This window comes from Amblyomma mixtum, chromosome 2 (assembly GCF_055824585.1).
Source record: "Amblyomma mixtum isolate Tamu chromosome 2, ASM5582458v1, whole genome shotgun sequence".
Taxonomy (NCBI): domain Eukaryota; kingdom Metazoa; phylum Arthropoda; class Arachnida; order Ixodida; family Ixodidae; genus Amblyomma; species Amblyomma mixtum.
Genome location: NC_143013.1, coordinates 291,464,756 through 291,492,518, shown reverse-complemented (window position 1 = coordinate 291,492,518; position 27,763 = coordinate 291,464,756). Strand labels below are relative to the sequence as shown.

Genomic DNA, 27,763 nt, shown 5'->3' with positions numbered 1-27,763 from the left:
TAGCGAACGGCACATGTGAAACAAGCGTCCAAGTCTGAACGAAAAAAGTCACTTTATTATACAGTATATAGTTTCCGAAGCACTGAGCAGTGCGATCGTACAAACATGGGAAGAAAAAAAAAGAAAACTGTTCATTCAGTCTTCTTCCTTTCCAATTTCACCCGGTTCCATGGCAGTATACATTTGATTATACAGTATATAGTTTACGAAGCACTGAGCAGTGCAATCGTACTAACATGGGAAAAAAAAAAAAGAAAACTTCATTCAGTCTTCTTCCTTTCCAATTTCACCGGGTTCCATGGCAGTAGCACTTGATTATACAGTATATAGTTTACGAAGCACTGAGCAGTGCGATCGTACTACCATGGAAAAAAAAAAAAGAAAACTGTTCATTCAGTCTTCTTCCTTTCCAATTTCACCCGGTTCCATGGCAGTAGCACGATGATGTACCTGCAAAATGATGAAGAACCAGATGCAAGAGTTCGCAATTGCAAAGCAAACCTGTGCCCAAGAGGCAGGACCCAATTAATTGCCAGATGTTAAATGTGGGTTCAGATGAAAGAAAAACATCCAAGAGAGTGAAGTCCGGAAAGCAAACACATGTTGTTGTGCAATTTAATCTGTAGCAGACTCCCATTATAGCGCACTCATTTAAAATGAACTCAAGCAAAAAAAGAAAGTTACCCCAGGCCTGCACACATGCCTGCAATGCACACACTGCGACAAGGTTTGACAAGGGCAGATGCGGATGGAAAGTTGAGTCATGCATCTGCCTGTGGAGTTAAGGGCCGCATTGTGGAAGGAATGAAGTGAAAAAAAAAAAAATCAACCTGGAGCTGGAATCAGCGGGACACTGCTCGGAGGTGCAGGGACAATAATCAAAAAACATAAAATGGTCGCTGCAAAAGAAATAAAGGTACAGAGCACTGGAAGAGACGAAACCAGACTAATCCCGTTTTCTGGCAGGATACACGTCAACTTTTGTCATGTCACCACTGCATTGGGCTTGGTCATGTGTAGTGCAATGTTCCTTTTATAATTATTTTGAAAGGCCATTTTATTCACTCTGTCCATGTAACTGCACAGCACTTTGACATACCTGCCATGCTTACAGGTCCCTTTTGGGAAGCCCGTGTGAATATAGAGCCAATATTTGTACTGTGAATGCAAGGACAAAGCAGTTGCAACTGAACAGATACTATTGGCTTAAACACAAGTCAAGCATTGGCATGCGAGTGAAGTCTTCAGGTCAGAAACACCAACAGATGTAAAATGATAGAAGAAATGTGCTCTGTGTGCAGTGCTCTGCCAGTAACCATGCTGCAGCCGTGCATGCATAAGCAGCTAACCATGGAGTAGTTAACTGCTGAAGGAAAACCTGCAAACAGGTCCTGCCAAAGGCAGTTTCAAGTTTTACCGCCGATAGATGATGGGCAGGTATTGGTTCAAGTAGAAGAGCACCAGGAGAGGGTTCTCGCAGATCCAAGCAACCTCGAACTTGTTTGCAATGGCCGCACACATCAGCTCAGCGCAGCGCTCTGGCTTCAGTACACCAGGCATGTCCTCTGGAAGCTTGTCCTGCACCAAGTTGCAGCATGGTCACGTTTGAAGTTGAAAAATTCACTATTAAAGTTTTACAGGGCATTCTCTGGCGCATTCCTTGGTGCACCAATCATCAAAGAATGCCCAGAGAGCGGATCAGATTGACTGTTCAGTGCGTACATGCATACATGCCAAGAACACTGCCACTGTGCTATTGAGAACTTGCAAAGCATTTGTCTAGAGTGAGGCAGATCACTTGTGTGCAGTGCCTTTATCATGTCCATTTCCTCATTGCATTTGCCAACAACCGCCTTTGGCTCGTTTATGTGATTAGGATGGCACTCACCCCACTTTCCTGCTGGACATTTGTGGTCATTGTAGTCAGCACCGGGCCTAGACACAAGACTGTCACATCCACCTGTCCAGTCACCTTGCCTTGCAACATCAGGCTCTCGAAGTATCCCTGAAATATCAGTAAGAAGAGCTCTTATTATAAACAACTCTGCAGGTGAAACATAACAAGGTACAAGGTGAAACATACTCTGGCTATTTATGAATAAAGATGTGAAATGTAGTCTTCACATGCCAAGAGCAATTCAACTCTCAGTGTTCATGTTGGTGAACTTGTATCTGTTAAACACAGTTCTCTACATCTAATCAAGTTCCCAATCATAACTGCTATGATGAGAAATACTCGTGCCTCATTAGTAGGAACATAAGATTCGAGAAAAGCCATTGATTAAGTGAGTCAGTCGTCTAATGAATCCTGAAGATGATGATGTTGTGGGCAGAGTGGTGGACAACAGAAATTTAACAACATTTTGGGGATCACTTGGCCATCTGCATTTTCAGACTGCCTTCCGCTGGCATCCTGCACTCTATGCACAAGAGAAAACATGATCGGAGTAAAATTGGTTCTGTTTGTTGCTGTCTATATTAAAGCAACAAAAATACACTGGCCTCTAAAAACTGCATTTTAACCTTGTCTGTCATCAGGATGACATGAATACATTAAAAAAACTCAGTCTCCAAAAAAACGACATGAGTCATCCATATTGATGGTACTTTGCTTTGGATGCAAACTGGAAAAAAAAAAAAAATTACTCACCTCCATTGCATGTTTTGCAGCCGCATACACTGGAGCTACGCGGCTTCCTTGAAAGAAATAATGAAAATTACCGCATTTTCTAGCAAAATTATTTCTAGTCTGTATTTAACCACTCAGTGATATGAACAAGTTTTCAGGAATGCAAGAAAAAAAAGAATATGGCTACGATGCACGACATCTCTGCTAAGCACTGCATAACATTTACTGAAACACCAGTGGCCCGTGGTAGGAGTATAGCAATGAAGGAAGAGAGACCCGAGCAGCACAGCAACCAAAGAAAAAATGCCTATTCGAGCGACACATACAGCCTTGGAGGAATAGCATTGGCTGACGTGTATACATGTTCCCCCAAGCACATGTGGGGTACAAGTACAGCCTCCATGGCACTATCTCTGCAGCGATGTTGTGGCAGAACACACCTTGCACTCCACTCATGCTGCTTGTGAAGGCAACATGTAGCTTCCTCTGTGCTTCTTTTGCATGGGCGAGAACTAGACGAGTCAATGACACTGGGCCAAACACGTTGATGTCAAACATAGCCTTGTCGTCTTCAATATTGTAGTCTTCAAAGTCTCCGACAATGCACTCCCCTGCATTGTTGATCAGCACGTCCACCTAAGAATGAAGGGACAATCATCTGGCAGTACCACTGAGAAGAAATCAGCATGGAGGATAACCGTGGCACAGCCTCTCCTACTGGACTGTCTAACCTGCACTTAAGGGCATCCCTTAGAGCACTGAAATAGCATGGTTTTTTTTACAAAATATTTGCAAATGAAAGCGGTGGTATGAGGACATCTACACCGCAGTTTTAAGCATAGGCCCATTTTCTGCAGACTGGACTCGATGCCAAGCTAAAAACAATTTTCCTGTTTGCTCAAGATAGCTAAGGTATGTAAAGAATGATAAGGGAGCAGTTATCTGCACTTGTGGGCAGCCTGGCTGTTTTCAATTTGTGCTGCTTATTTTAACCTAAGCTCATGAAAGTGACCATCACCAAAGTTACTCGCTAGACTTCATATGGTACTCATGGCATGAGGCAACTGTGAGCCTTACAGTGACGAGTTGAATGTCACAACCACTGTCTCCTTATTTAGACAACAATACAATAAATTCACAGGGTGGACACTGTCTTAAATTGTTTATGTGTCAACATGAAATTGTGGAACAGGTGCCATTTAGCAGAAATAAGGGGATACATGCACTAATCTGGCCTAGCTGCTATGCCATTTTGAATAGCTAGAAAGTTAAATCAGAATTGTCCAATGGTTGAACAACGCATAAGTTTATAAGAAAGAAAGAGCATTTTCCAATGCTTACTCGTCCAAAACGTTCCACGACAGCCTTTACTTGATCAGCAAGGCAGGAAACATCAGCCAAATCGAAAGGCAGCACCAGCAGTTCGCATCCACTCTGTTTGCCAAGTTCTGGATATAATGTAAATGTTCAGTGGACATTACAGTCGAAAAATTCAGGTTATTAATAGCTTTGTTTCTGTGCACAACAATGCAGCACATTGCCTCAGGCAAGGCAACAAGCACTGACCTAAGCACCTGTCCCGAACAGCATGCAGCTTCTCGACGTTAGTGCCGGATATGACGAGGTTGGCACCGACTTCAGCCAGCTTGAAAGACAGCCACTCTCCGATGCCGCCAGACGCGCCCGTGATCCATATCACCTTGCTTCGCATAGAAGCTGTGCAGACCCAAGAAAAGAAAAGTGAGAAGCAAGGGATAAAGAACAAGGTCAACCAAAATGCAGTTAAGGAACCGGTAATGAGCCTTGCCAATGCTTGTGCGACATGGCTGTTGGCATTTTTTTTTTATATTGCGAAAGCAATGCTACACCAGATCTAATAACCGCTCGTCGTGTGGTCCGTGGACCCCCCTGCTGCCCCCCGGGTAGCCAACCGGGAACTCTGGTATGTTCGGACGAGAGTCGTGCCATCTACGCGAGAGGTTGCTCGGGAAGAGCAACATGGGTCGCAAAATCCCGACGGGTGGCTGGGATAGAAACAGTCACCTGCCAATGCAGTGGCGCATCGCTTAACCGCTGCGCCACTGCGCTGGTAGTGGTATATGAGGACTCGCCACCATCTATGAATCTTAAAGGGACCCAGTAGCACAATCTTAGTTGACTGTTTTGCCTGTTGATCGCATACAGTGAGTTACAATGATGCTATTAGCGTCGGTAATACCGCGCATATTCCGTTTTTTAATATTTTAACGTCCTCCCAAAAACAAATTCATGGCTCTGATGGTGTCCCCACACAGTGGCGGGTTTTAGCAGCGGATATGACATCACCTGGCGCGAGCTTGATTGGACAGACAGTAAATATACTGCAAATTGTGTGAATACATAGAGACACATTTTTGTCACCTGTCGGTGTTTTATATTAGATCAACAAAAAAAAAACTTGTTTGTCTAAGATAAAAGCCCTGCAAAGCAAGTAAAATAAAAATACACCACCAGGGGCTCTGGCATGGAAACGACGCTGCCAGTCTCAGCAAGAACGAGTTACAGAGAGCAGGCAACCATGGAGTGCAAACTTCCGCGACGTGCTCTGGCAGTCTGTTTTGATTGGTTGCGCCAGGTGCCGTCATTGGGAGAGCGAAATAAGAGTGGGAAGCCCCGCCAAAATCGAGTTGAGGGCGGCGTTTTGTTTGCTTGTATTTTGAAATTTCGTCATTGAATAACTCCCGTTCCTGTGCATCGATTCCTGTAATTCTTTTTAATTCAGCATCTGTGTGACATAAAGAATCCACCTGAAGTAGAGCCGGTATCCCCCCAAGCAGTGTTTCGCAGCCCCTTTAAGTATGAATTACCAATTCAGCATACATGGGCATTAACCCACTAAAGATATCATGCCACACCCCTAAGGCGGAGTTTCAATGCCCCCTCCAATTCAATGATCACCTGCTTTCGCAGGTCTACTCGGTTAACTATGCTAAACCCCTATCAATTTTTTTTTTCGGTGCGTGTGCGCGCGTGTGGTGTGCACGCCCTCGGCGAAGACAGTTTAAAATCCCGCGCCAATAAATATTGGGCCAATAAGGCTGCGGCAGTGCGGGCACCGTACTACCATTGGCTGGAGCCTTTCGGCAAATTGTAAGCAATAGCTATGTATGCCAACCATAGAGCTAATATGATGCCAACTGCGCGCAGGTAACTTCTACAACGTTCATTACGTTACAAAATGCGTGCCGCGCTCAGCACAGCGGTAACCGCGGGCTCGCGTGTTGCTTTGCATTCTGAAGACGACGCAAAGGAACCGGACGCACGTATTCGTGTCTCTTTGTTCGTCAACAGCGCCGACGCGCCGCACTCCGGATGCTCCGCATAACCAATGCACAGACTTCATTTTGACAGGATTTGCTCTTACCTGTCGAACGGCCGAACTTTTCCCAGAACAGAAGCGCGAGGTCCGCATCAGCGAACTTTAGCCACATTCCCAGCATAATGGCAGCCGCAGCAGCCGCAGTCAGCAACGCGAACAGCTCGAAGAACATCCTTGCCAAAAGTTGTCGGAGCTCGTATCGCGATGGGAATCGGCGTTAGGTCTGTGCACTCGCGTTATGTGCGCTCGATTTTCTACACACATATAAAAAAAAAAAAAAAGAAGGAGGGTAAAGGTCCCGGAAACATGCGCAGCGTGGGGCTCAACGCGCGCAGGTGGGATTCGCACAGTGCATCCGCATGCACTTTTAATTCTAAGGTGCCATTCAGAGCTCTGTATCAGATCGAAGTTATGATAAAGATATAGCTATAGTTGCCGCGCTGATAGGATGCGAGAACAACAACAGCAAAAAAAAAAAAAAAGCAGCGAGCACAAGTTTCGGATGAAAAGCATATTTAGAGCGCTGCACGTAGTTTCTAAACAGGTACCACTCAACTTGTGAATTGACGGTGTCACTTGTGCTATTTCTTTTATTTTATCTCAGCTGTGCAGATCTTAAACTAACGGGCCATAGACCTGTTTGCAAAATGGGATATACAAACCTAAATACTATAACGAAATCAAAATTTCTTTGCACTTAGCTCTTCCCAGAAAACCAAAAACCTCTCAGAGACGTCTAACTAGACGTCTCTGAGAGGTTTTTGGTTTGCTGGGTTGGGTTTGCGCTTAGCGCGAGCAAGAGGAAGAGAGAGAGAGAGAGAGCTAGTTTTCGATACTTTCAAGTCGTATGGAGCCGAAGCAGGCCAAAGCTCAAGTCTGAGCGGCCAGAGCGTCTGTGTTTGCGTTGTGTCCATGTGCGCGGTCTCCTCGTGCGTTGCCCCTGCTTGTAACACCACCTTGTAAGTTTACTTACACGAATTCTGCTGCATGTTTCTGTGCGAAACTGTGAGTTACTGCAGTCAGCTGGAACGAAAGTTATATCGGCGTTTAAGCTCTCTGTCGCTTTACTGAACGATGTCGTTCTTTGAACGTTCTTTCGCGCTCGCATTGCCCGCTTTGTTTACATCTAGACATCTTATGAAGTTTCTTTTCGTGTGTGGCTTACTCTTTGTGGTTGCTACCAGCTTTTTCTGCTACAAACCTACCTGAATGTAGCATACCGTACTTTTTTAAGTTTCACTTTCCGTGCAAACACCGGTACCTCTTTCTGGAAGTGGAATTTCACCCCTTGTATTCACGACATATGAGGCCAAAGCGCTAGCTTAATGTAAATATGAGTGGCGTAAATTTGTTAGCTAAATGATCCAAAGTGGCGCGAAGAAGCATACGCTACTACATTTGCTTTAGGTTGTGTGTTTCGTGTGCTGATAAACTTTTAATTGTCGACTGCTGGCCACCAGTTACGTGCATTGCTTTCAGTCTCATTTTCAGCCTATCTCCGTCCTTCTGTAGCGTCGGCACTTTCCATCTAAAAACGGCGCACAGAAAAAACACGCAGAACACAGGGAGAACGGACAGGACAAGAGCGCACTAGCAACTGAAGCTTGGTCGAAAAACACTTCTCACTCGGTAAGCATGCGCCAGGAAATTCAGCACGTGTGAACAAGATAAAAACCCAAAAACATGACGTTGCTGTACAAACGGACTAAACAAAGGTAAGAATTTTTAAAAAATACATAAGACAAGAATAAAGACAAGAACCTAAACCCCCCCCCCCCCCGGGATGACCGAAGCACCTAAACAGCACATGCGAAAGGCGAAACCTGCATGAAAACGCTGCCACTCCTGCTAACAGATACCGAGAAACTTGCGCTCTTTTTCCAGCAAAAACACCGACGTAGAACTAACACAGAAGTCGTCACCTGCGGCGATTATGTTCGAGGCCTCCAATATCTCTCTATCCACTCTTTTTCTACCGCGCCCAATGATACTTGTCGCACCCAAGTTGGGCACACAGCCGCCCTCACAATCCTTACATTTTTTGCAGTGCAGGGGAAGGTTCGAGCCATGACCCGTCCTTAGCGACGCTGCGTGTTCGCGCAACCTTTCATTCACACATTTCCCCGTTTGGCCCACGTAAATTCGGCCGCAGCTAAGGGGAATGCGATACACGACACCTGTCACACAAGGAACAAACTTGGTCTGGTGGTTGACCCCACAGGTAGTTTTCTTCGTGCGCCCTTCGGCAACAAGCCTGCACAGCTTGGAAAGGAAAGCTTATGCGGTGCGGTAAACACGAGGCGAACACCAGCCTTCGGGGCTACCTTCTTAAGATTATGTGACACCCTGTGCGTGTAAGGTATCACCTCGAAGGCCTTTTTGGAGGGATTCAGTTCTTGAGCACCCAGTTCACTCTCCGGTTTCTTTTTCTTTCGGTGGCGCTTTAGTAATGACTCAGACACAGCACTGATTAGGTCCAACGGGAAACCCGACTTCTTCAACCTACTAACTTGTAAGTCAAAACTTTCATCAAATTTTCCTGAAATTGAGCTGAAATTTTCCTGGCCTAATTTGATAGAAGGCTGGAGCAGGAACTAAGCTCTGTGGATCGGGGGGTGGTGAAAGTTTACAGATATGTAGACGACTTTCTGGTTTTCCTAAATGTCCCTGTTGAAGAAGCCCTGGACTCTGTTGCAGATGCGGTGGTGGGGCTGTTCATGAATTGCTCTAACTCCCTGAGATTCACTGTTGAACTTCCGAAAAGTGGGTGCATTCAGTTTCTTGACCTGCAGTTGTGCCTTCGGGGAGTCGACCACTTCTGTTGGGCCTACATGCTGAGGTCGAAGAAGGCGATTCTACCTTCCGCGTCCTCTCATTCCAAGTTAGTCAAAAGGAGCTTGGCGTCGTCATGTCTTCGGTCCGCCTTGTCTAAGTCGTGTCTACACAAGGTTGATGAAAGTTTTGACTTACAAGTTAGTAGGTTGAAGGAGTCGGGTTTCCCGTTGGACCTAATCAGTGCTGTGTCTGAGTCGTTACTAAAGCGCCACCGAAAGAAAAAGAAACCGGAGAGTGAACTGGGTGCTCAAGAACTGAATCCCTCCAAACAGGCCTTCGAGGTGATACCTTACACGCACAGGGTGTCACATAATCTTAAGAAGGTAGCCCCGAAGGCTGGTGTTCGCCTCGTGTTTACCGCACCGCATAAGCTTTCCTTTCCAAGCTGTGCAGGCTTGTTGCCGAAGGGCGCACGAAGAAAACTACCTGTGGGGTCAACCACCAGACCAAGTTTGTTCCTTGTGCGACAGGTGTCGTGTATCGCATTCCCCTTAGCTGCGGCCGAATTTACGTGGGCCAAATGGGGAAATGTGTGAATGAAAGGTTGCGCGAACACGCAGCGTCGCTAAGGACGGGTCATGGCTCGAACCTTCCCCTGCACTGCAAAAAATGTAAGGATTGTGAGGGCGGCTGTGTGCCCAACTTGGGTGCGACAAGTATCATTGGGCGCGGTAGAAAAAGAGTGGATAGAGAGATATTGGAGGCCTTGAACGTAATCGCCGCAGGTGACGACTTCTGTGTTAGTTCTACGTCGGTGTTTTTGCTGGAAAAAGAGCGCAAGTTTCTCGGTATCTGTTAGCAGGAGTGGCAGCGTTTTCATGCAGGTTTCGCCTTTCGCATGTGCTGTTTAGGTGCTTCGGTCATCCCGGGGGGGTTTAGGTTCTTGTCTTTATTCTTGTCTTATGTATTTTTTAAAAATTCTTATCTTTGTTTAGTCCGTTTGTACAGCAACGTCATGTTTTTATTTGGGTTTTTATCTTGTTCACACGTGCTGAATTTCCTGGCGCATGCTTACCGAGTGAGAAGTGTTTTTCGACCAAGCTTCAGTTGCTAGTGCGCTCTTGTCCTGTCCGTTCTTCCTGTGTTCTGCGTGTTTTTTCTGTGCGCCGTTTTTAGATGGATCGATACCAACTAGCCCAACTTTCTGCTTTACTGAACTCTATGTCTGCACTTTGTAGCCTTTTGGTAGAATTAGCATGCTTTGGTCGCTTAGCCTTGCGCGTTCTGTGACCGTGGAGCCAGTTAAACGTGATGCTGCCTTGATTTCAGTACAGTAGCCATTGGAACCTTGAATGACTGCTTGCGTGAACCTTGATTCCGGATGTCTGTGCAGGATTAATAATGGCCACTAGCAGTGGAGAGCCCCAGCAGCCCCAGATTGACAAGCCAATGCCAACCTGTGTCATTGTGCTAGGAATGGCGGGGTCTGGCAAAACAACTTGGGTCCAGGTATGAGAAATTAATCATTGTTTTGTTCGTCGGTTATTCTTTTACCTGCAAGCATTGAGGTTATGCTGGTAGCTTTTTGGTGTCCATTTATATACTGTCGGAACCAAACGTTAGGGTAGTGAGAGGTGCGCATTGCCGTGCATCATGGGCATGCACTTACAAGTGTGGACTAGACCATACAATTCCAGGCTGTGGTTAAGGGTGTGCGTGCTTGCAACCGAGATTCGAATTCGACATCCTGCAAACTTTTGTTCCACGAGTACCTCTAATGACGGGTATAGTGTGCCTACTTGTGCAAGCTGTGAACAAGTCATGTACAATCTTTGCTAAAAGTAACCAGGCACAGTTGGTTTGTTTCTTAGCCACATAGCGAAGCACTTATGGCAGCCCTTAAGCCCTGATTCTGTGTAAAGTAAGGTAAGCCCCTGTCCTCATGTTTTGACACCTTTCGGTTTTTAGGGGTGCCGTAAGGGCTCCGTTATGCGGTTGAGAAGCAAAAACCTGTCGCTCGGTTACTTTTTGGCAAAGCGGGTACCTGATCCGATTTCTGTACAGTGGGTTGATTATTTGTCATACTGTTTGTCTGAAGCAAGTGGATAGAAAAAGTTATGAACTGTCAGGAAATAATGAAGAACAGTACACTGCCAGGATGTGAGCAAAACAACCACAGCTTCGTGCAAAGTCACTGGCTTCCTTTATACAAAACTTTTAGTCTGTGTCAAACGCAAAGGAAGAAGGCTCCACTGCAGTTAGCACGCGCTGTGTTGCGTTGGAAATACAGGAAATGTTTTATAACTCATGGTGAAAAGAAAGAGTATCACAAAATGTGCAGGTTGAATTCCTTCTATAAAAATTGCAAACTGTGCACAAGTATTATTCATTGAACCAATTGCAGCGACTGACAGCTCATCTCCACACTGGCAAAAAGCCGCCATATGTTGTCAACCTGGATCCAGCATGTAGTGAGGTCCCATACCCAGCCAACGTAGGTATGTACTTGTAATATGTTTCTTTTTTTTGTATTTGTTGCTTGGCCAGTGGTCCACAGATTGATGTGGATTTAAGGTAAATAAAGTGACAACTTCAAGCAGTAAACAGAAAAAAAAAATTTTCTGTAATTGCACTCTCGGTAATGTATGTTTGCCAGCTGTCGTTATGTGCTTTATGCTGGCTCTTACTTCACTTTTATTTGTTTTATTTCATCAATGCAGTCATGCCATCTTGCATCCTGGGTAGTGTTGTCAAAAGATGTGTTATCACCTGCTGTCAGGCTAAGTGTACGTGTTGAAAAGGCAATGACGAAAAAACTCTCAAGGTGATTATGAGTCTGTAATGTGAATGCTCAACATTAGCTGGAGCGGGGGAAACGAGAGATTTTGGGAGATGGGGTCTAGTTTGCTGGATGGTGTGGTGGAAACCGGGCCTACCACAGCCATTGGCAGCAGCTCCAGCCCACTGCCTCCCACACTTATGCCAAGGTACTCACAACAGCGTGACTATAATCTGTTATTGCATAGGTTTTGGAACCTATGTATGGATTGGATGCATTTTAAATCTTGGCAGCATAGCTCTGTTGATCTGTGGATGGCATGCACCATCAAACCAGGATAACATCTATTAACAGCTAGCCTTATAAAAATAATTTTGAGAAGGGGGCTAATTTTAAATGTCTACATGCATGTGTGAACACATCTGAATGGCACGACAGCTTAGTTCAAGCAATGTCAATGATATATGGGACATTGTGTTCACATGCACGTTGGTATGAATGGTAAGGTTGCTCTTCAGTAGACTGCCGACTTATAGTCTCTGCTAGAGCCTGTTTGAATGCGATTGTAACTGTGGAGTGCGCTTCTTTTGTCTGTCTATGCCGGTACGCGTCGGATGGTTGGAATCGGAGGAAAGCTGGAATGCACTTTCTCAGCCATACATACCTTGCATACTTTTAGGTCTCTTACTTGGGCAGCCGGTTCTTGGTTCTTTCGGCATGCGCTTTTTGATAATGTAGATAATGTATTGCTGCAAGGCTGGACTCACCTGCTGGTGCAGAAGCATAATAGTAGTTATGTTTGTTTTCTCACACAGGCTTTCTTGTTCTCGTTTTGCAGATATCAGAGACACAGTCAAGTACAAGGAAGTTATGAAGCAGTATCCTTTCTCCATCGTTTCTGATTCTAGACAGTGGGGCAGCATGGGAATCGTTCTTGCAAGGCACACTTGGGCACAGGCCATCACCACCAATAATAAGTCTTTTCTCAGCATTTCTTTGCATCGTTTGCACATCATTAGCGTCATCATCTTTTTGGCACAATTAGGTCTGCACTTGTTCTGGTTGTGTAACTGGGGCTCACTCAGGTGCAGGTTTTTGTTTACTGGAAGAGGGCTGGTACCAGCTGGTTGGTACATGCTTGCGGAAATGATGTAACAGCGATTAAGACTGTGAGACATAGTTTTGTTCCCAAGCTTCAGAGTACTCGGAAAATATGCAAGTTGTGATTTGGAAGGGAGCATTATAGTTTCAAGCCTTCATCATTCAGATTAACACCCTTGCCTGAACTGTAGTTCTGCATTTGAACAAACTGCAGTCGACTTGCTGGGCTGAATAACTCACTGAGGCCTGAAAGTGATTTTTGCTTTCCATTTTCAACCCTTTTTGTTTTATTTCTTTAATAATTAATGGTCTTGTTGTGTACAGCTTCCTTAGCCCATTACAGGTATGGCCTAGGTCCCAACGGTGGCATTGTCACATCACTCAACCTTTTCTCTACTCGCTTTGACCAAGTAAGAACCTAAGAACACTTAATTTGAGATGTGCTTATGTTTTAATGAAGTATGTGTCAGTTATTGATGTTAAAACACTGGAAGGCTTTGTTTGATGATGAACATATTTACTGTTCTCACTTAAAGGGATACTGAAGCAAAATCTTAAAATTGAACAGAAACGCTGAAAATAGATTCTCGGAATGTGATTACACCGAAATCAATTACACTGCACATATTTTTCAGCGGTGGTTTTATTTTCAATGTTTCATGAGCGCGCACCAAGCCCTCCCGGCCGGCGCAAGGTGAAGAGCGTGACGTCATGGCACCCTCCCGCGGCGACAAATATGGCGGCGCCCTTCAATGCATGAAACCTCGCTTCGGACTGGTTTCGTCGTTGTTACTGGCTTCTTCAGCGCGTTCACTGGCCATAAATGGGCCACCGGTCTTTCGCTTCATCTCCTGTCACCCATAAGAAAACTTACGAGTAATAAATTTGCTTTATTTTTTTTATTTAGAGTGACGATTCTGCCCCCTTTAGTCTAAGAGGGGACAACAGTGCTTCCCCTCCTAACCACCAGATGGCGCCACTAGTCCGAACATCGTTGTGCTTCTGTTTTAAAAGTGAGAATGTTAGAAATGGCGTAAGGTCCAGAAAAAGTAGCTGCATTTAGCGGACGTAAGCATGCATACGGTTATGGTATGTAGACAGCATCGATTAACATCTTGACATATTTGTGTACGCCGTGAGCAGACGACAGACATGTGAAAGGCGCGAGTAGCGATGGCAATCGTGCTTCTACGGGAATGGTGGACGCGCGGGTGTAATGACGTCTAGTCGCAACTTCCACAGGCGGCCGCCAGGTACAACGATACGGTAATAAATCACGAAAAAAAGCATGTTATCCGCCTTTTTCGCTAAAATGCTGGTTATATTTATCAATTTTAGCAGTCAAGCTCTTGTTTACAGGTAAAAGAGCAGCTCCAAAAGTTTGGTTCAGTATCCCTTTAAGAATGAAAGCGTGGTGCTGAGCTTTAAATAAAACTCTGGCACTTATCACTGAGGTTTGAGATGTGTGCTAATAAAATTCAGGATATTAATTTAATAGAGCTGAGTGAAAGTGCCATGGTTAGGTAATTTCTTTACAAGTCCGTTTATGCATTCTTATCTGTCCTACAGGTCATGCAGCTTATACACAAAAGAAAGTCTGAGCTTGAGTAAGTTGCATAACTCCTTTCACAATGATAAGCTCATTGTTGTCATCATTTTTGGTAGGCGTTATCAGCATACTGTAAGGAGGGTGACCATTAGTACATGCTGCTGTTGCAGGTACATAATCTTCGATACACCAGGCCAGATTGAAGTCTTCACTTGGTCCGCATCTGGAAGCATCATCACCGATACTCTGGTTCGTGCATTTTCTTGTGGCTTTCATTCATGCCTAGTATTTCAAATGCTGGATCGTTTTTTTAATGCAATAGCATTAAGGAGCCTGTGCCGCAAAAAAGTCGACGTTGTCGTCGGCGTCGGCTTGGCAGGTGGGTCGTCTGCCACCGAATTGTGAGCAAACTGCCCACCGTGGCAGATGGCAGTTAAATTAATGATTGGTCGTGAGAGGTTGCTCAAGAAGAGCGGCCTGGGTCTTGAAATTCCCTCCAATGGCAACACCCACCATCGCAGGGCAGTGGTGCATTGCTTAACCGCTGCACCAATGCAACAGGAGGGGTATGAGGACTCCCAGGGATCTATGAATGTAAAGTAGAGAATGACTAATTCTTCATATATGCTTGTTGCATCATACCCTTAGGGCAGAGCTTAAAAGTGTCCCTTCCAATTTTTTTTTTTTCATAGCTGGCAGTGTAGCAAATGCCACACAAACTACTCTAGTACATATCTGGCTTCTAATGTACTGTCTTTGTCCAATTGTGAGAAGCCTTGGTTGTGACGTGCACCCCATTTTTGCAACCAAGAAAAGAACTGGCATTCACGTGGTTTCAGTTTTGCACCAGATTCTTGCACGCATGCTGTTTTGATATCTTTGTGTAGGGCAAAAGGTGCACATTAGAGCCTGGCAGAAGCCGTAATCGCACTAGCTTAATCGCCTAATTCTGCTGTTATTGTGCTAGTGATTCCAGAATTGAGTAGGAAGTAGGTATGATTTACTGTTATACCTTGCTATAACAGAATTAAATGGGCACTAAAATTACTTTGTTATAGCCGCCGATATGTCATCTAGATAAGGAATTTTGTTAGGTTTCAGGGAGAATTGTGTTCTCTTCGTAAATTTTATTACTGCACTGCACACCATTCTGATATGACGTTGCTGGTTGGTGGGGAATCTTGTATTAAGGTGATTCAGCATTACATTTATTGGCTGTATATTTTCACGAACCATCACGGGGTTAATTTTTAGAAATATTGATCTGACATTTGCTGGTTCTGAAAGCAATGAAACTCCCATGTGCTTTTGATAGTCATCTGACTGGCAAACAATAGCAGTGCCTACAGGATGTCTTGGCAAGCAGCAGCTGTTGAGGTGTATAGTAATTACATATGGATATTAAAATCACTTACTCATAGCCCAAGTCGCTATGGGACGTTAAACTTTAAACCCCATAACATTACTTTTTTGATGCCTTAATCATACTTCCGCAGTGAGCTTGACCGGTAAATTCAAAGCAAAATTTCCTTGTTTCATTAGTGAGAGCACAAATTCATTGAGTCAGTTCAATGGAGCCGAAATGCAAAAGGTGCCCGTGTGCTATGCGATGTCAGCGCACAGTAAAACCTGAGATGGTTGAATTTAATCCGGAGCCCTCCACTACTGAGTCCCTTATAGCCCATGTGTTGCTTCAGTACGTTAAGCCCCACAGTTTGCAACGCTGTGCAAGAATGCTTGTGTCAGTGTTTTAGTCATGGCAATTTGCTTCAGGCTTGCCAGCAAAACAGCACCAACGCTATGCCAGACACACATTCATGCCCGCTTTACGAAGCTTTTATGGGCCAGCCAGCAGAATTCACCATAATTTGGTGGCTGTTATCAACCACTCGTTTTTCACTGGCCGCCGCGGTGGCTCAGCAGTTATGGTGCTCGGCTGCTGACCCAAAAGACGCGGGTTCGATCCCGGCCGCGGCGGCTAGAATTTCTTTGGAGGAGAAATTCTAGAGGCCCGTGTACTGTGCGATGTCAGTGCACGTTAAAGAACCCCAGGTGGTCGAAATTTCCGGAGCCCTTCACTAAGGCGTCTCTCATAGCCTCAGTCGCTTTGGGACGTTAAACCCCATAAACCAATCAACCGTTTTTCACTGTGGATGACAAAGCAGTTCTGGTGGCATTCTGTTTCAGGCATCCGAGTTCCCCACAGTGGTTGTGTACGTCATGGACATAGTCCGCAGCGTCAGCCCAGTGACCTTCATGTCCAACATGCTATACGCATGCAGCATCCTGTACAAGACCAAGCTGCCTTTTGTCATTGCTATGAACAAGGTAATGTGCATTCTAGCTGCATGACACAGCAATAACTGTTGAGCTAATTGGCACGCGTCTCGTAAAATTGATAACAGTAATGTGCAGACATAGGAAAAAAGCATGACTTGTCCAGCTGGCAAATTCAGAGGCTTATTTCAGCCTGTTTGCTGTTCTTGACAACTGTGCCAGAGGGGTCGTTGTGCGAGATTAAAGACTGGCAGTGCTGCCAAATGTGCTTGAATCATTTCATAATATTAAAAAGGCAGTTCGAATCAACAGCATATCTATTTTTTTTTGTTTTTGTTCTGTTCGATGCATGGTTTGCCCAGCTGTGTCCGTGTGCTTAGGAGTAGAGCGCTTCTTTCTTTTTTGTGTGTCTGCGGGTGCATGTGTGTTTCATGCGCACATGTGTGTCCCATATTTTTTTTTACTTATGATACTGCTCTGATGCCAGTGTACGAATGGACCTTGTAAAATCTAATTCCTCCTTTGCAACTGCTGCATCTGCTGACATACCTATTCCAGTAGAGGGGCAGCGGTTTTTGTGCAAAAAGATATAGCATTACCCAGTGTGAAATTGATTGTTTGGTCTCAGGTGTGAAATGATATTGGCTTATTTGTGCGACTGCCGCCCTCCTTGACCTGCTTGCTTGCATGCTGTTAAAATGACTGGAAAACAGCAAAATATGTTTGAGGTATTTCGTGCACCAAAGATATTTGGTCTTGTCTATATGCATATGTCTTTGACTGATGAAAAAAAAAAAAAAATCAGGGGGCACTTTGGCTCTCTAAAGTGCGGCAAAGCGAAAGCCTTTCCTTGCAGACTGGTATGCTTTGTTTGTTTGTTGTGTGTGTGTGTTTTCCTTTTTAAACTTTTTTCTTTTTATTTTTGCTTATTTTTCTTTCTTTAAATTTTTTCATCAGGGAAGAGGGAAGATGGGAGTGAACGAAGACACCGTATTCACTAGACGCGCCTTTGTTCATTCCAAACTATCGAGCTGGCAGGCGGAGTGGTTAGCGTGCTTGTCTCGCACTCTGGAGACCCTGATTCGATTCCCCGACTCGACCAATTTCCTACTCTGTTTTATTTATTTATTTATTTATTTATTTCACCTGTAGCATCACTATACCATCCCTTTAATTGACTGCATGGTTACTGGCCAAAGTATAATTGGCCCCGTTTGAAATTCGCGCACTGTGACGTCACAATCATTTCGACCAATTGAAAAGTGTGACATTTCTGTCGACAACTCCTGCTTACAACGATGAGGCACTAAAGGCTTCCAATTATTATTAATAGTGGTGGAAGCTGTTCTAGCCATTGAGAGGCATTTCTGTGTGCTCAATACAGGTTGATGTGGTCGACCACCAGTTTGCAGTACAGTGGATGCAAGACTTTGAAGCCTTTCAAGATGCACTGCAGGGAGAAACTTCCCACCTCTCCAATCTGAGTCGCTCCCTGAGCCTTGTGCTTGACGAGTTCTACGCCAACCTCACCACCGTCGGTGTGTCTGCCGTCACTGGGAAGGGCGTGCTTGAGTTTCTCGAGGCCCTGCGGAAAGCCCGCCATGAATATGACACGTAAGTGGGCTACTATGACGAAGCGGCACGCTGCATTGAGTCAGAAGCTTTAGTGAAGTTTTACACAACCAGCAATGAATATAGGAGTTCTCCCTTCTTAATTTTGTGCTGCGTTTGCATCCCATTTACTAAAGCAGTTGAGGTCATGTGTTGTGTAGTGGTCTAGTTCGTTTTACAACAGCAATGACATTTTGTCAGCTGAGGCACACCTGTGGTTCAAAATGGGAGGTGAAGCTGCGCAGGAGCAATTCCCACAGTGGTGGCACTACTGTGACGAACCGTTAGTGTAGAAGCCCCGCTATGGTGGCTCAGTGGTTACGGCGCTCGGCTGCTGACCCGAATGACGTGAGTTCAATCCCGGCCGCAGCGGCCGAATTTCGATGAAGGCGAAGTTCTAGAGGCCCGTATGCTGTGCGATGTCAGTGCACGTTAAAGAACCCCAGGTGGTCGAAATTTCCGGAGCCCTCCACTACGGCGCCCCTCATAGCCTGAGTTGCTTTGGGACGTTAAACCCCAATAATCCAAAACCAACCATTAGTGTAGAAGTTGATCGAAATATTTGTGTCATGAGAAATTGATAGGCTTGTGCATCAGGCTGTGCATTGTTTGCTCAGGGGTGCTGCAAACCTTTAATGTAATGGAATAGAATTCCCCTTTTTTCTGTCTATCTTAGTTCTGTCCGTCATATGTGTTTTCTGTGGTTGACATCCAGTGTTTCTTTTTTAATTTCTTCTGAGACTGTGGTTGCAGTCAACAGCGCCGCTCTTGTGCAAAACTTTATTAGCTGCGCCGTCCTATAAAAAATGGGGAAAATTGTGCCGAACTGCTCCTGACTCGCTGCTTTTGAATTTGGCAGCGCTGTGCACTGGCTATCCAGGCAGATGTAACTGGTACTGTGCGAGATTTCAGTGAGCTGTGATACGTATCGACGTAGGTGCCAGTTTTCGCGAGCTGTGTTGCCAGTTCGCCGGTTGAAAATTATTGGAAATTATGAGCAACACAGTTTCATTGTTGTGATTTTCTTTCAGGGTTTACCGACCACAGTACGAGCAGCTCAAGAAAAAGAAGGCAAGTTATTCATTTGATTTGTTTTGTAAAAATCAGCATTACAAAAATACCTTGTGCTGTTGTATTAGGATTTATTGTTTGTTTAGTTTAAGTGGTGACCCTGATCTTTAAAAAAAAAAAAATCTTATTAACGAATTCACAATTATGCAGTGTCAGGGAAAGTGTATTTTTGTGTGCTGATTCAAAATATATCATTTAATTTCATGTAAAACAAGTCCTTGTGCTCTTATGCAATATGTTATGCAAGTCTTCTGGAGATAGAATTTAAGAAATTTTGCTGTAGGCAGCTTGTGCAGGCCATTAGTTTGTCTTGATATCAAGGAATGCGCTAAGGGTAAAATTATGATCCTGTCTGTTATAAAAGTTAAGTTATAGGGCTTTGAACTTGCCACTTAACCCTTTGAGTGACATTTACATACCCGTACGTTCTCCACCCTGTTTTCAAAAATGCACACCATAACTTAAAGCTAGCATGCTTGGGATAGTGCTGCCATCTGTACTATATTTCTAGAAGCTTATATATTATCTTTCTGCTGGGTTTACGAGTTGAAGGTCGTGGAGCAACCGTGCCAACCTCCTTCACCTGGGGTGTGTGGTCACTCGACACTACTGCTTCATGCTCAGCTTACAAAAGGAGTACAGCCTTCTCTGCGTGCAAGCACCCCTATGTTAGCAGCTCTTTGTTCAAACGTTTACGAAGTTGGTTCTGCCATCTGTTGTAACTTTGAAGAAGTTTTTTTATCATTCTTGCATCGTATCTGCTAGAGGGCGTCGGGTTTATAGGGCATGTGCTGCTGCCCCTCCATGGGCTCACACGCCACTGTCAGTAGCAAGCCAAGGTTGTTGCATTGCTGTTCCATCTGTCTCTTTTGCCTTTCGTTAGCAAGTTGCCATTTTTGCTTTGTCCATGCCGCGGAAACTGTTCCCTCCTTTTGGGTGAGTCACTCCCGAGAAAAAACGAACACTCGGAGGGTTAAAAAAAAACGGAAATAAACGTTTACTCCTGTTTCTGGAGTAACAACTTAAATACTCCGTAATGCAATTCTCTGATAGGCGAGATGATAATTTTATCTTTGCTGCACTCCCTGATGTCGGGAAAAAGTAATGTCGTGCTTTAAAGAAAGTTGCAGGGAAATTTTTTTAAAGCTCTCTCATAAGTGAACTGAACAAGGGACTCATTGCATAAGTGAACAAAGACTTGCTTAGCATGATATTAAATGACATACTTGGAATCAGCACACAAAAATGCACATTTCCTGAAGGTTGCTTAATTTTGATTTTATTAATAAAATTTTTTTCCAAACACCAAGTTCTCCCCTTAATTGGCAAAGTAATCAAGTGTTCAGCTGACTGGCACGAGACCAAATTGCATTTGATCCATACTGCAAATGCGCCATGCAAGTGTCGTGCACAATATAGCTACAGATTATGAGAAATGAAATTTATGCAGGGTACAGAAATAGAAGTGTCACTGTTGTATAAGTGTTCTTTAGTATAAGTTGGTATAAGTTTAGTATAGTGTAAGTGTCTCATTATCGTTCTTTGTTGCTACAGTAACTTGAAAAACTGCTCCTTGAGAGAAACCAAACAGGCTCAGTTGTCTGTCTGAATGCTACAACAATCTGTGAGGCATTGGGAGGTAGCGAAACCTCGTTGATACATGTTTAAAAACAGTTGCGGGGGAAAAAACGTATTATCTTGGAAAACGTATCAATCAAGCCGCGTAATTTTGTAAAATGTAACTGTTGAATGAGGTACTAGCGCATTGATAATTTCACTTCATAAAAGTGTCGATTAGCATTTCTTGGCACGAGATCTGACCGGATCCTTTTCTAGTGCTCGCAGAATTTAGGCTGCGTTCGTGCTGTCTTAAGCGTAGAAGGAACTTCCTAGCGCATTCTGTCCGTTGACGGCAATGACAAAAGTGACTAAAATCTATTTTTCGTCATTTTAGAGATGCTTCGCCCCTTCGTGCCTAAGTAATGCAGGGAAGCTGCAGCGGCAGCTGACAGTCGCATTTTTTTAAAGGGACTCTGAAAGGGCTCTTAAAGGGGCTCTAATAAAGTTTCGGTATGCCTGGGATGTTATAGCACCCTGCTTCAGGAATATTGTCCAGCAAAAATTTTTTTTTAAATGCACTTTGTAGAAGCTGAATTATCTGTAGTCAAAATTTGAATTTCAGCGTCTTCGCGCCTTTTCCTCTTCTCTGGTCACTTTTTGCACACTGGAAAGCCGGCGCTCATACGCCGTCCCCGCAGAGCTTTCTGACCCCCCGAGCTACGTGAATTATTGGTCGCGGCCATGGTAGCTGCCTGACATCTGAATGGAAGTAACCGATAGCCATCTCCCAACTTGTATACGCAGTGCCAGCATGGAAAAGTAACCGGGAAGGACTCGCCAACTTTTGCGCGTGATTGTTGGTTCTCTACTGCATACAGAGGTGTATTACTTGGCTCACGTGTTCATGACAACACAATGCAGTGATTGAGAGAGTTTACGTCAACACAGTGCAGTGATTGAGAGAGATTACGACAACACAATGCATTGATTGAGAGATTACGACAACACAATGCAGTGATTGAGAGAGTTCACGAGAACACAATGCAGTAATTGAGAGAGTTTATGTGCTCTCCTCGGGAGGTGTTTCAGAGCCCCTTTAAGCTGCGTTTCCGAGACCCGGCCTGCTCCTGTGCAAGCACGTCTATGTAGTTCATAAGACTTCACCATCTTGCCCTTATGTACCATTAAGAAACCTCAGTGTTTCATCTCTTCCTGTTGCGTCCCCGCAAAAACGATTCTCTCGAATGCTAGCACGCCGTTCTGCTGCTGCTGCTGCTGTTGGTGGCGGCGGGGGTGGTGGTGGTAGAGATGGCAGTGCTTCGCCTCCTTACACTTAGGCACTGCAGAGAAGCCACCATGGCGGGTGACTGCCGCTGCATTTCAGCTCTTCAGGTCGCGTTTAGTCCACTTGTACGTTTGCAAACGCATGGTTGGTCAGTAAACTTATTATACGACCACATTTTATCGAAATTTTAAGCGCAGCTGCCGAGAAATCGTGTTATCCAGGAATGTAGCATAACTCTATGGGACATTTTTAATGTCCGTGATTTTGAGCGTACAAACCGGGAACGTATCAACGAGGTTTCACATTGAGTAGCAAAGCTTGAATTCAGTTGACATTGTTTCATTGTTGTTTAAGATGTGTTGTCGGACTATTTGGTTTACTGCCATTGCCATTACTGCACAGGACAGGGAAAGAGAAGACTGCTGGTCTTTTATTGTATCCACACACCTGTCTAGACCACTTGTTTGGAGCACCGCGGAGTACGCTCGTCATTTACGAGTGGCTTAGGATTCGAAACTTGACCTTATAGTGCATGCGCATTCCCATGGAACACATTTAACTCCTGATATCTTTAAAAGCTGTATCGGGCTCAACAGCAATTATCATAATTGCAGAACATAGCTCACAGTTCAAAGTGCTCTAGAAGTATGTGGACGACTGTACAACTCTGAATACTACATGTAAGCAAGCAGAAAGCAACGGGAGAGATTGTCACCAGAAAGAAAACAGTAGTATTGCATGTGTGTAAGATAATAAAACTCTCTGCAATGCATTGCTTATTACCATGCGCACATGTAGCAATCTCTTCTGCTTTCCTCCTAGTGATCTTTTCTCGCCATGGTATTACTTTTCCTTCTTTTCTCTATGTTTGGTTACATATCTACGATTGTCACACTATGAAATTTAATTCGAAAGTTCAGTGCTTCATTGTGTCCTGTCTTCTTTGATCTTTGTTTATCTGTGCTCAGCTGCGGATAATTTATTCCATCACAGTGGAGAATTTTCGCATGCATCCACGGGCTCTGGTTTCCATAGCACGCACAGTAATGACTGACAGCGGTTAGTGCAGTGGTGACCTCTTGCATAACAGTAATAAAAGTAGTGGCATTCCTCTAATTGTCTTGTTTGCCCACTCTTTGAAATGTTGTTATTTCTCTCCTTTTTCTCCTTTCTCCAGCCGTATGGAAAAAAAAAGGTTTATGTGGGAGCATGTACTCTATGGGCTCTTAAATTGTGGTGTGTAGCAAACACCCAGAAACTGGATAGTAACCCATAAATCGCACAAAAACTGGAAACATAGTGCTCTGTTTATTTCTTTCTCCAAAGTGGGTTTCGCTGTTTATGACGAATTTTGGCAGCGTAAAAGTTTTGTTGGTAGGCTGCTTTACTTGCTACCAATTTGGAGGCCATTTATTGGGTACAATATTTTGAAATGCTGCTCTTGGGGTCTCTCTACATGTTGTATTGGTGCTAGAGTCTCGGGGGGGTTTTCCTGCCAGGTGATGTGTGTGCCGCAGTAAAGCAGGGTTGGGTGTTACAGGAAGAAGCATCGTTGGCTGAGCAGGCGAAACAGCTGGAGCAGCTGAGGTTGGACGTTGCCGAAGGGGACAGCGTTCCACTCACTGGTGAGCAACCCAATTGATGTGGAGTCGCGATGCCAAAATTGTTCGCTTCGATTGGGAGCCAAGCTGTTCTTGGTCTCATTTAAACTGTTTTTAATGAACAAAATCTCGCAATCCCTTCAAGTTCGTCTTGACTACTGTGCATCACATAACATTCCTTCTATGGGTAGTTCTCCAGGCACTTCTGGTATTCCCTTGTGGTCTTATTTGTTTAGTGTGCTTGGTGGTTCCGTTACCACCAGCACCTAATGACATGTGCAGGTCTCGGTTGCAGTTGGCGAAGCGCGATTTCAGTCAAGCCGGATCAGAGTAAGGTATTCTTGAAAATGGCAGTGATTGAAAGTGCTTGTGCAGCACAATGTCAAACAGCGCAATTGTTGCTCACTTGTTAAGGGAAGACTAGGGCTTCGGAGGCGAAGTTTTTAATTTTTTTCACTTTTGGAAAGTCTGCTGAATGTTGAAATACAAAATTTCACTGAAATATCATGTATTTGACATTATAAATTTTTGTATGCTTCACTGCTATACCAAGCTTGCAGAAAGCCTGATGTGACAACAAAACATGGTAGAAGTCTGCAGTTACTCTTAAGTCTTACCCGAAGGGATAATTGATGCAGTGACATTCTCCAGATACTTGTAGCAATCTGAATTTTTTCTACACAGAATGTTATATCCACGCTTGTGTAATGCATGTGTGACAAATTGTCAGAGTTTAGAAAATGAGAAAGTAATTAAAAAATATAGGAACATCACTGCATAAAAATTAATCAAGAAACACAATGCAATGAACCTAATAAAAATTCTTGAAGCCATTGTCATGCTACGCTTTATGCAAGCAGGGTATTCGGGTCAAAAAACACTTTTGAGACAACTGGTATTTTCACGGAGTTTTAGCCAGTTCTGTGTTCCTACAGTCGCAAAAACATTTTTAAAAATTGCTCCTGGGCTGTTTTGGGGGAAAATTTCTCGGAATATGATTAGAACATCCTTATAGATTCAAAATCTGGTGTTCTCTAAAATTCTTTCTTTTTCTAGGTTTTCTTAATTTGAAAACCACGTCCCCCCCTAGCCACCTCCACCAAGCACTTTCTTCTCGCCTTGTATTTTTGGAAGGCGTTATTTGTATTTTGGGAAAGTGTTAGTAGATGCTGACTCCTCTTGATTGGCCAATGCTGGCTTCAGCTTTCATAGTGCTGTGTGCTTTGGTAAGAGCGAACATGCATACTAGTGTGAAAATGTAACATTGGCTCCTGGGGAATTGTGAACTCGTCTAGCAGCCAGAGACCTTATGCTGGTTGTGCAAGTTTCGACACAAAAACATAGCTCTGAAAATGTGCTGAATAAAGCGACCAAATTATAACCCATGCACTGTATGATATGGATGAATGCTCTGTTTCGGGATTTTTTTTTTTTTTTCCTCCTGCTGTGCATGTGCGAGATCATTTTTGTGTGTGTGTGGAATACAAAATACAGCGGCAGTGAAACTTTGTGGGGATTATTTCAGTACAGCCAGTTGATAAGGTTTATGAGCTGATGGTTTACGTGAAAATTTGCTGACAACCAGCATCTTGCGCTGTCGCCTTCCAGAAATGGGCAGGCGAGTGCTTTTTAGACAGAGCTTGTAAAACAAGATCTCCTTAACAGACACTGGAAACTTCTGCTGTGGGGATGCATTTTCACAGATACAGCTGCAAATGTTTTACCGAGGAGGATGATTTGATAACAACCCTGAAGCTATTTTTGTTGGGGGAGTGGCAAGAAGTGGTCCATGTTGTGACACACCATCTCATCCTTTCTTGACACCAGGTGTTGTGCATGGCACTGAAGAAAGCATAGATGTGCAGCCCGGCGCGAGTGATGACGAAGATTCTGAAGAAGAGCGCCCAATGGATGATGAAGGTGCGTTCGGCAGGCTTTTCGCTCTAAACAGTCTCATTCATGTGTAAACTACGCTGTGGACTGCGTGAACAGATTCGGCTTGAATCCATGTATGTGGACATCGTAAAGGCCGGTAAAACCGACTGCTCAGAAACGAGGCACATTCTTCATGACACTGAGGAGAACTCTTTCAGAATATGTTGACGTTTGTCCGGCAACAAAAGACTCATTTATGGCTGAGGAAATTAGATTTTCCCGCCGCTCGAAAACTTGCTTTGTCTTCATGGAAAAGGACTTGTTGCCACAGTGTTGAAGTGAATGGCAATGTAGCCAGGCCTTTGGGATCTGCTCAGAAAAATTGGGTGTCAACGCGTGCAGTTCACTTACAAAATCGGTTGGTGATGGCGAGAGCTGTATTTTGTTTTCGTTTGTATTTTTTATATTTTCTAGCTTATGTAAAAGCTTTTCTTAGTGAGAATGTTCTCTTTGTGATTAGAAGACTGTAGCCTAGCAACTTCAATTCGTTCTCAGAGTCCCTTTAAAAGAAGTTTCATAGAATGTGGTGGCCAGTTAGTGCATCTGTAGTATTAGGAGACTCTTCATTGAATCTCTCTGCATTATACATGGTTGTAACAGACATATGGCATTGCATTCAACTTCACTGAGAGTTAGCAATGGCTAGTACTTATGGAGAGAGCTTGTGAGATTCTGGCTCAAGATTGGGATCACTCCACCTGGTGTGCTGGACTAGAGCTAAATCTGTAGCCTGCTGTTTGAGACGTCCAGTGGACGTCCAGTGGGTACTGAAACTCCACTCGACGTCCACTGGAGTTTCGGTACCCACTGGGTATACATGGTCATTGTCAATGTTTGCCTTGGCATTAAATGCAGTGAAAGGATGATTTCAAGAGGATCTGCAGAAGCAGCAAAATATACATGCTTATAGATTTGTGGAGGCCCAGCTACATCACTTCAAAAACCCAGTGTAGGGTTAAGTAATAGCGAATGCAACAAAACTCATTACAAAAATACGCCTGTATTCAAGATTAGTTATTGGAGGCTTGGCACAGAGCTTGCCTTTTAATGAATTTGTGCAAACTAGGATGCATTTCCATAGCGAGAGAGCCTTGTAGCTATTTTTATGTTCGAAGTTGAAGTTGTTGCAAGACATTGTGTACAGGCTGTTGAGTCTACACATCCCTAACAGCCTGTTAGCACTTGCAGGACATAAAAAGTGCATGTACCGACAGTGTGTCATGTGTTAGCGGTCATTTATCAGTGTCATGTTTATTAATTCGAATGAAAGGCAAATTCTTTAAAATTTGCGAATGACTTTTTTTTCTAACACCGTTGACATCTGTACAAGGGTTCAGAAGACAGTGAAGATTTTTGTTTCTCATAAGCCTTGCTGTTTTGTTTCATTGCAGATGATGATGATGAAAAGGAGTACGAGTCGTTCAAGAACTTTCTAGAAAGAGAAAAGGCAAAACGTGCAAAGAAGTACCAGGCAGAAGCCAACGAGGATACATGATGCACGGCAAGGAATGTTGGGAAAAAGCTACTCTGTACAGTCCATAAAATAACTTTAATACCATGTCAGTGTCCCTTGGTTTGTGCCGTAATATGGACTTTGATGTTGTACATTTAAAACCTGTATCTTGGTCTGTGAGTGGTATCTGCCAGGTATTAGCCAAGCTCTTTCTGGGACTTGTTGAAGATGGGTCCATCACCACTCGTAAGCAAGGGAAACTATGCACCTCTCATAGAGCTTTCGATCAAACTTTTGACCTTTCAATTACAAGCTCAACCTGTTCAGCCACGAGCCCAGTGTGCACACACATACATGCCGGTGTCTTGAAGTGCATTCCACCGTCTCAAGCAAGCAGCAGTAAAAAGGTAGCTGAAGTTTTGTAACTGCAGTTAATTTGAACTACTGGCTTATTTGAATTGATGTGTTTGACCCATCAGCATTAAGTGCACTAGTAAAGCTCTTTTAATTCGGACCCCGCATAAATTAAATTTTTGGTCCCTTACGAGTTCAAATTACTGACAGTTGGCTGTTGCTCTGAAGAAAAGTTGGCAGTTATGTGCTTTTGCCTGAACTTCAAGTGAACGCTTTAATCTAAAAGTTCATGTGGGCAGCATCACTCAAAACTTTGCATCCTAATTACTGCAACAAAAGTCATTTCGGGAGCCAAAACTGCCATTTAATATTACTATATTGTGTGTATCTCGATCTAAAAGCCATTTTGCTCTGCTGGAGAAACC

General features: G+C 44.1%; 2 protein-coding genes across 5 annotated transcripts; one reads left to right on the top strand and one right to left on the bottom strand.

Annotated features, from left to right (window-relative positions):
• Positions 1 to 35: 35 nt before the first annotated feature.
• Positions 36 to 6,703, bottom strand: LOC149364453 (dehydrogenase/reductase SDR family member 7-like). 2 transcript variants are annotated; one of them, XM_089574393.1, is made up of 8 exons: positions 6,650 to 6,703; positions 4,196 to 4,345; positions 3,971 to 4,077; positions 3,070 to 3,265; positions 2,651 to 2,697; positions 1,889 to 2,005; positions 1,418 to 1,578; positions 36 to 450 (listed from the first exon to the last, which is right to left on the bottom strand). In XM_089574393.1, exons 2-8 carry the CDS (start codon positions 4,338 to 4,340, stop codon positions 390 to 392), a joined length of 834 nt encoding a protein of 277 aa, XP_089430519.1. In that variant the 5' UTR covers positions 4,341 to 4,345; positions 6,650 to 6,703; the 3' UTR covers positions 36 to 389. The 2 variants fall into 2 exon arrangements, with proteins under 2 accessions (XP_089430519.1, XP_089430518.1); XM_089574392.1 differs by lacking the exon at positions 6,650 to 6,703 and adding an exon at positions 6,033 to 6,274.
• LOC149364452 (GPN-loop GTPase 1) lies at positions 4,177 to 27,089 on the top strand. 3 transcript variants are annotated; one of them, XM_089574390.1, is made up of 13 exons: positions 4,177 to 4,422; positions 10,156 to 10,271; positions 11,167 to 11,260; positions 12,380 to 12,419; positions 12,986 to 13,052; positions 14,212 to 14,249; positions 14,362 to 14,440; positions 16,379 to 16,519; positions 17,853 to 18,082; positions 19,111 to 19,150; positions 23,536 to 23,620; positions 25,424 to 25,516; positions 26,923 to 27,089. In XM_089574390.1, the coding sequence occupies exons 2-13, from the start codon at positions 10,164 to 10,166 to the stop codon at positions 27,024 to 27,026; spliced, it is 1,119 nt and encodes a 372-aa protein (XP_089430516.1). In that variant the 5' UTR covers positions 4,177 to 4,422; positions 10,156 to 10,163; the 3' UTR covers positions 27,027 to 27,089. The 3 variants fall into 3 exon arrangements, with proteins under 3 accessions (XP_089430516.1, XP_089430515.1, XP_089430514.1); XM_089574389.1 differs by lacking the exon at positions 4,177 to 4,422 and adding an exon at positions 5,779 to 5,815; XM_089574388.1 differs by lacking the exon at positions 4,177 to 4,422 and adding an exon at positions 6,790 to 6,946.
• The last annotated feature ends 674 nt before the right edge of the window (positions 27,090 to 27,763 follow it).